We start from the raw sequence: 8,621 nt of genomic DNA, 5'->3' as shown, positions 1-8,621 counted from the left end.
TGCTAGCACATAACTTGGATGACAAATTTCTTCATATCTACCATAAAATTCCCTGCATCTAGTGTAGTGCTTGGAGAGATAGTGGACAGTGAACAAGTGTTAATGCTTACAGTTCAATACACTAATTTGATAAAGCACAGTCCAAACTCTGTGGCTTTCTTTTGACACATTCTGTCAGGCTCAAATGATTCATTTTTTGCCAGAAGATGAGTACTTTATGCTTAAACACTTGAGTTACAAATCAAATCCGTGTGAGACATTTTGAGTCATAAGGCGGAGTAGACTCAGCTGAAGGAGACTTGAGACGAGTGTCGACTTCAAGGGAGGAGACCAGGAGACCATATGAGGATGAAGTGGACCCTCAGAGATTCTTACACACAGAGTCTGAAGGAAAGTTACACAGCTCAAAATAGCCTGGAGTTAAAACTCCCCTCCAGGTCCTCCCCACCATTCTATGCAAAATAAAGAACTCTGTCACCCGAAGAAAAACATGGACATTAGGTTGATTACGCCCAGCTCCCAGCTGGTCCCAGCCTCTGGCCGGTCTCCGAAATTCCTTGCCCCAGCTGTGTGAGAGAGAACTGCTCTGAACAACCTTGGCGAACAGGCCCCCTTAGGACAGTCGCTTTCCACATACAGGCCTGTAGATGCTCACTCTTCTCTTGGGGTGGTGCAGCAGCTCACTCCTCTGACTGCTGCCCCTTCTCGCCTTGTTAAAGGTGATCTGTTCCTGTCAAGTGCTGGTCTCATGCTTTCTCCCAACCTCGCCTTCTCTGACTCCCTTACCTTACAGAGTCCATTTTAACTGGCCTGAGCCAGTATAGGTGGGTCTTTGTTGAAATCAGTGGAATGGATGAGAGTACCTTTTCATCTGGTATTTGCCTTGTAACTCTGCAGTACCTAAATCAGACCTTATTCTTTGAAGTAATATTATGAAACTTATCAGACAAAGCCAGACTTCTTCATTTGGGGGTAGATTTGGAAGAGAACACTTGATCTCTCAGAACTCCCCTCCTCAGGAGGGTTACAGAAAACCAAAATAAGACCTACCAGAATTGGGGTGGGCAGGCTGTCGTTATCACATACATCCTCAAGAGGAGCTCCAAAGAGCTGTTTTGGCTTTGTGGGTGGTAGAGGTGGGTGTTGGTTGTCCTCGCGAGTCCTGGAGCTACACCAAAAGGCCCAGGTTTTGACAGAACTCTTGCTAACTGTCTTCTTGTCTGAATCGAATATAGGAGAGAGATTTTCACTAGTAGTAGTTTAGCTTATTTAGCCTGATTTCCACCCCTTAGAGTCAGCAGCATGTTCATTGCAGTGGCTCAAAGAGAGAAACTGAACCATTTGTTATATAGAATTCCCCACATTCTGAAACAGACTAATTGCCTCCTTGTAGTGTTAACATGTTCTTCTTCCCCATATTCTGCAAACCAGTAGTTAAACCTAGAGGCGGGATCAGACTCAGGGTTGATTCTCCCTGTGACAGTGTTCCCCAGACAGTGCTGTCTATTCCCTTTGCCCTGTGTCATGAGGCACTTAACCTGTAGCTATACAGGTTTCCTAATGTTCAGTATTATCAGTGGATTCTGGTATCAGATCTCATTTTAAAAGCCAAACATATTTAACGTTCAAATCAAGCAGCATTTGGTTATCATTTACTTTTGTAGTAAGTTTCCTCCCTCTGTTCAATTTCCTGTTTGGCTTTCTGAGTACCCAGTCATGCCCAATTTTCTCTCATGAAAAGAATCGCCTTTCATGAGACATCCTGCCTGACCCTGCGTTTCAGTCAGCCTCTGGACCTCTTCTCTGGGAGGCCACACCCCTCAGTCAGCTCCAAGGATGACTTCCTGCCCGCACGGTCCTTGGGAAGTAGTCATTAAACGCAGACTATGTGGGAAGATTACAGGTGGCCATTTTTCTGTAACACCTTCCTCAGCTAACCCAAAGATGAATTTTAACTACCAACAGCCCCTGTCAAAGGAATGCAATGAAGGGCTTTTCCAAGAAAGAGTGATCAGCAATGAAAAATTGAGTTCAAAGTTTCTCGTGCCCAGCTATAAATGTTTTCCTGATATTTGCTCAATAAACCTGCTTAATATTTCCTTAAATAACCTGCTTAAATAGCCAGCTACAGAAGTCAATAGAGGAGCCAAGTTGTAGAAAAATAAACAGAAGAATGTAACCACATGTTTTAAAATGCCCATCCACTTGGCTTTTCTGAGACATAGTGAGTGCATCACCATGTCCATTCAAGTGGGTGAGCCACTTGTGGTGCCGGGTGAGAGAACCAGAAGGCTCCCATTCTGCCTCCTAATGGGATAAGTTACCTGAAGCTCTTTGAGCTTCAGTTTGCTCCAACTTAACATAAATGATGCTACTTACACCTCGCTGGACTACATAACATAATGTACTACTCCGTGCAAGACATGTCACATAGCAGCCTTAATAAAGGTAATTTCCCTCCTTCAAAGGGCCTAAGGCAGCCTAGACATCAGTCAGCTCCCCCACAAGCAGACCCCACCTCCATTCTCCATTTGATTTTGCAGCCTCCAGAAGGTGTGCATTCCTGAAGGAATGTCATCACTTTGCCTTAGGCTCTTCCTGCCTTGACATCATACCGCCATCATTTTAAAAGGAGATGATGAAGAAAGCAAATGCATTCCTAAATTCAGGAAGAGATTCTCCTAATTTATATGTACAAATGTTAAAAGGATACATGTTTATATGGGTTGAGTTGCTTTATGCATCCTGGTTTCCCTGCTCTTAACCTGATTATATTATTTCTAAAACCACCCAAAGGTATTCATGGATTCCAAATGTATTCATTCATTATTCAGCTTTAATAAGAATGCTCAGGAAGAACGCTCCATCAGTTGCTACAAAGCTATACGTCCAGCTACCCTATGAGCATAGATGGAAAGCAAAATAGACATTAAGCCCTATACTTTTATTTTCAGGCCTAGATGGCCCTTTCGTAATCCTCATTGGTTGGTGTTAGAGTTCTTGTTGGCTCTGTGACCAATAAACGTACATACTGTAGCCACGAAAAGTATGGTGCTCAGTTGTTCAGTCGTGTCCAACTCTTGCAACGCTGTGGACTGTCGTCTATCAGGCTCCTGTCTACGGGATTTCCCGGATAATAATACTGGAGTGGGTTGCCAGGGACTGGTAAACAGGTTAACTTTATAACCTCATCTTTTTTAAACAATCCTAACAAGATTTAGGTTAGTGTTTCCTCATGGTCAAATTAGGGTTTGAATGTTAAAAAGTGAAATGTTGAAACTTTGTGGGTATAGAATAACAATTATGAGAATAAAAATACTTTAAGTAGAAATTCTCTTCTGGCCCCAATACTTCTTAAGTTAGTGAGACATTTTATTCAGAGGAAGAAATATAAATGGGACAATATTGGAATGGTAGCAGGGTAGCAGGGATAATGAGAGGAAAGATTTAAACAAAAAAAACAAACACATAAATATTTAGTCCAGTTCCATTCACAGCCTGGCTCTGAAGCAGAATGGAAAGTGAGCTTGCTGTGGAGATAGACTCGAGAGTTCAAGTCTCAGGGGTGGTCCTACGATTGCAGAGGAATAGGACGGGGAGACCACTTTGTCCCTCACAAATTCATCCGAAGAACATTTGAACGCTGAGCAAATTCCACGAAACAACTTCTGAATGCTGGCAGAGGACATCAGGCACCCAGAAAGGCAGCCCATTGTTTTTGAGAGGAGGTAGGACAAAATATAAAAGATAAAAAGGGAGACAAAAGAGGCAGGGACAGAGATCCGTCCTGGGAAGGGAGTCTTAAAAGAGCAGAAGTTTCCAAACACCAGGAAACACTCTCATAGCGGGTCTGTGGGGAGTTTTGGAATCTCAGAGGACAACATAACCGGGAGGAAAAGTAAATATATAAATAAATAAAACCCACAGATTATGTGCCTAACGGCAACTCCCAGCAGAAAAGTAGCCCAGACGCTGGCATCCACCACCAGCAAGTGGGGGCTGAACCGGGAGGCATGGGCTGCATTGCTTAGAGTAAGGACCGGGCCTGAATGCCCCGAGGGCAATCTGAGGGAGCTAATGTGAGATAGCAACCCGGACTGTGGGATAGCCAGAGAGAGAGAGAAAGAGAACTGTCCCGAGAAAAGCCCTAACCAAAGACTTTGCCAGACATCACCACATACACATGGACATCACCAGATGGTCAACACCGAAATCAGATTGATTATATTCTTTGCAGCCAAAGATGGAGAAGCTCTATACAGTCAGCAAAAACAAGACCAGGAGCTGACTGTGGCTCAGATCATGAACTCCTTATTGCCAAATGCAGACTTCAACAGAAGAAAGCGGGGAAGACCACTAGACCATTCAGGTATGACCTAAATCAAATCCATGATGACTATAGAGTGGAAGTGAGAAATAGATTTAAGGGACTAAATCTGATAGACAGAGAGCCTGATGAACTATGAACGGAAGTTCGTGACATTGTACAGGAGACAGGGATCAAGAGCATCCCCATGGAAAAGAAATGCAAAAAGGCAAAATGGTTGTCTGAGGAGGCCTGACAAATAGCTGTGAAAAGAAGAGAAGAGAAAAGGAAAGATATTCCCAATTGAATGCAGAGTTCCAAAGAATAGCCAGGAGAGAGAAGAAAGCCTTCCTCAGCGATCAATGCAAAGAAATAGAGGAAAACCACAGAATGGGAAAGACTAGAGATCTCTTCAAGAAAAGTAGAGATACCAGGGGAACATTACATGCAAAGATGGGTTCAAGAAAGGACAGAAATGGTATGGACCTAACAGAAGCAGAAGATATTAAGAAGAGGTGGCAAGAATACACAGAAGAACTGCACAAAGAAGACCTTCATGACCCAGATAATCACAATGGTGTGATCACTCACGTAGAGCCAGACATCCTGGAATGTGAAGTCAAGTGGGCCTTAGAAAGCATCACTTCGAACCGAGCTAGTGGATGTGATGGAATTCCAGTTGAGCTATTTCAAATCCTGAAAGATGATGCTGTGAAAGTGCTGCACTCAATATGTCAACAAATTTGGAAAACTCAGCAGGGGCCACAGGACTGGAAAAGGTCAGTTTTCACTCCAATCCCTAAGAAAGGCAATCCCAAAGAAGGCTCAAACTACCGCACAATTGCACTCATCTCACATGCTAGTAAAGTAATGCTCAAAATTCTCCAAGACAGGCTTCAGCAATATGTGAGCTGAGAACTTCCAGATATCCAAGCTGGTTTTGAAAAGGCAGAGGAACCAGAGATCAAATTGCCAGTATCCACTGGATCATCGAAAAAGCAAGAGAGTTCCAGAAAAACATCTATTTCTGCTTTATTGACTATGCCAAAGCCTTCGAGCGTGTGGATCACGCTCGAATAAACTGTGGAAAATTCTGAAGGAGATGGGAATACCAGACCACCTGACCTGCCCCTTGAGAAACCTGTATGCAGGTCAGGAAGCAACAGTTAGAAATAGACACGGAACAACTGACTGGTTCCAAATAGGAAAAGGAGTACGTCAAGGCTGTACATTGTCACCCTGCTTATTTAACTTATATGCAGAGTACATCATGAGAAACGCTGGGCTGGAAGAAGCACAAGCTGGAATCAAGATTGCCAGGAGAAATATCAATAACCTCAGATATGCAGATGACACCACCCTTATGGCAGAGGGTGAAGAGGAACTAAAAAGCCGCTTGATGAAAGTGAAAGAGGAGAGTGAAAAAGTTGGCTTAAAGCTCAACATTCAGAAAACTAAGATCATGGCATCTGGTCCCATCACCTCATGGGAAATAGGTGGGGAGACAGTGGAAACAGTGTCATACTTTATTTTTTGGGGCTCCAAAATCACTTCGGGTGGTAACTGCAGCCATGAAATTAAAAGACGCTTACTCCTTGGAAGGAAAGTTATGACCAACCTAGATAGCACATTAAAAAGCAGAGACATTACCTTGCCAACAAAGGTCCGTCTGGTCAAGGCTATGGTTTTCCAGTGGTCATGTATGGATGTGAGAGTTGTACTGTGAAGAAAGCTGAGTGCTGAAAAATTGATGCTTTTCGACTGTGGTGTTGGAGAAGACTCTTGAGAGTCCCTTGGACTGCAAGGAGATCCAACCAGTCCATCCTAAAGGAGATCAGTCCTGGGTGTTCATTGGAAGGACTGATGCTGAAGCCGAAACTCCAATACTTTGGCCACCTGATGCAAAGAACTAACTCATTGGAAAAATCCCTGATGCTGGGAAAGATTGAAGGCAGGAGGAGAAGGGGACCAGAGAGGGTGAGATGGTTGGATGGCATCACTGATTCGATGGACATGAGTTTAAGTAAGCTCCGGGAGTTGGTGATGGACAGGGAGGCCTGGCACGCTGCAGCCCTTGACCCCAAGGAGTTGGGGTCAGTGCAGTCCTTGGGATCATCAAGAGTCGGACTCGACTGAGCAACTGAACTGAACTGAACCATGATGTCTTCTAAAGCTGTATTAGTAGCTTCTTGAAATCAGAACAGTCTTATCCTTTCTTTGATCTCACAAGTGGGAAACTTCCCATGTCTTGGAGCGGATGGAAATTACTGCCCTTAGAATGTGCTTTGGACTCCAAGATCTCCCATTGACCCTGGCAGCCTTGCTGTCTTTTGCATCAAAGCCAGTTACATTATTCACGTACCTGCAACCTTCTCACTGTTATCAGTGATGTCAGTGCTATCACTGTTATCACAACTCACTGACTTCGGTCCAAAGAGAGACGTGATATCTTCTCCAAATATCTTGAGACAGTTTTCAATGAGAAATTGTATGAAAGAAATCTGTAACACAGAGGGGCAAAAAATGGGGTATTACTGTACATATGGCCTAATAGTAAATCACATTTCAGACATGAATCTTGGCTCTCACAAAAAATGCAAAAGAAGTCAGAAAAATTCACTTGATTTAAAAAATATATATATATTATATATGCATCAGCTTTTTCTAAGAAATAACTAATCCTTTCAAGAGTACTTTGGACACAAATTTTAAAATTCTTTTCGTCGGTGGACTAAAGTTATAATATGTGGCCTAGTCTGATAGCTAAAATTTTGTAATTATTGCTACATGCTTAACACTAGGATGATTTTTAAGTAGCCTACATAGGATGTTTGGGACAAAAATCTATATTTTCTTATTAAGTTTTATTTATTTTTATTGAACTTTTTTCTAGTTTTCTTGAGATAGAATTTATATATAGCATCTCATTAAACTTGATAAAGCATCAAATGCAACACAAATTTTGAAATTCACTTCAGTGAAGAACTATCTGAAACTTGGGTAGCAGAGGTTTACGTGTAGGGTGGCAGGGTTTGTGACGGAAGAAAGCATCTGGAGAGACAACATGTCTGTCTGTCTAACTGCATTGCCTTGCCTCACACTTGCTGTCCAGGGGAGCTTGGAAAAGAGCTGTGATCTTCTTAGGCATGTTGTGGCTCTGTCAGGATGTTCTGAAATATTTTACTAGCCTCCTCATCCTCTAGCAGAGACACAATAGAAGCCAAGTATTTTCCTGAATGAGCCAGAACTGGCAGAGTGAGGCCGGTATGTGTGGAACCTTGGGTGCTCATATTGCCCAGGCCGCCTAAGATGTGCCGAGACTGACCAGATGTATTGGGTGTTGTCATCATTGTGTAATGATGAAATCATAGTTTGGAGGTTTGTACACCCCTCAGTGATTAGGCTGAGAGTTGAATCTTGGTTCTCAGACTCCAAAGCCAGGGTCTTCTCTATCATACCATCCTACTCTTATCTCTCTATTGTTTAATCTCTTGGATGGCAAAGGAGAAGTGACTCGACTGTTCTCAGTTGCAACACACCTTCCCATGCCCAACCAGAGCAGGCCTCTGCAGTCCAAGGCAGTGTAATTAAAAAGTGCACTTTAAACATCTGGTTCACCAGAGTTAATACCACAGACTTCAGGTTCAAAATGGGGACTCTGCCCTGCAAGGCATAAAAATGAGAGCTCTCATTACCTTCTTGGTGAAGTTTTCGAATGCTGTGCTGCCAGAATTAAGCAGACCAAGAATGCTTGTGGTCATACACACTGATAAAATATAAGCTGTCATCTGATTGGATGAGGAATGTTGCTCAATGTTGTGTAACACTCCAAAAAGGTATCGCAGAAAAACTACATTGGCTCTTGGCAGCTGGTCTAGAAGCCTAATGACAGAAAAAGGCACTTATCAATAAAGCGAGTCATTTTGCTCAGTAAGTGGAAATACAGAGAACAAAATACTTCTTTTTATACCATGTCCACAGTCCATTCTCACAGTTCCAGGCATGAATGCACACAAAAATGTTTCACCGAGTTTAATTCCTGAGCCAGGTAAGAACTGCTCTGGTTAGTTATGTGTTTGTATTTAAGATCATACCGCTGGCAGATTGGTTCTTTATCATCTCTTTTTAGACCAATGGATTTCATCTCCAACGATTTCGTGTATTCAGAAGGTGTAAAATGGTCAAGCATTCCATATTAATAAGATTAGCAGAAAAACACCAATTACAATGTCACCAATAAGGCGTGCATCTCTTTTCAAACTGGCTTCCAGGGGTATGATCAAGTGAAACCTTTTGATACTGGTCATTATTTTAG

The 8,621-nt window shown here is 42.7% G+C and overlaps 1 protein-coding gene across 1 annotated transcript; it reads right to left on the bottom strand.

The window, feature by feature from the left end:
• Window positions 1–723: 723 nt before the first annotated feature.
• Window positions 724–8,229, bottom strand: LOC122673611 (rho GTPase-activating protein 20-like). The gene is made up of 3 exons (XM_043871539.1): window positions 8,002–8,229; window positions 6,669–6,807; window positions 724–1,220 (listed from the first exon to the last, which is right to left on the bottom strand). Exons 1-3 carry the CDS (start codon window positions 8,092–8,094, stop codon window positions 943–945), a joined length of 510 nt encoding a protein of 169 aa, XP_043727474.1. The 5' UTR covers window positions 8,095–8,229; the 3' UTR covers window positions 724–942.
• Between the last annotated feature and the right edge of the window lie 392 nt (window positions 8,230–8,621).

This window comes from Cervus elaphus, chromosome 17 (genome assembly GCF_910594005.1).
Source record: "Cervus elaphus chromosome 17, mCerEla1.1, whole genome shotgun sequence".
Lineage (NCBI taxonomy): Eukaryota > Metazoa > Chordata > Mammalia > Artiodactyla > Cervidae > Cervus > Cervus elaphus.
Note: the sequence above shows the minus strand (reverse complement) of the source record. Positions and strands in the feature narration are given on the sequence as shown.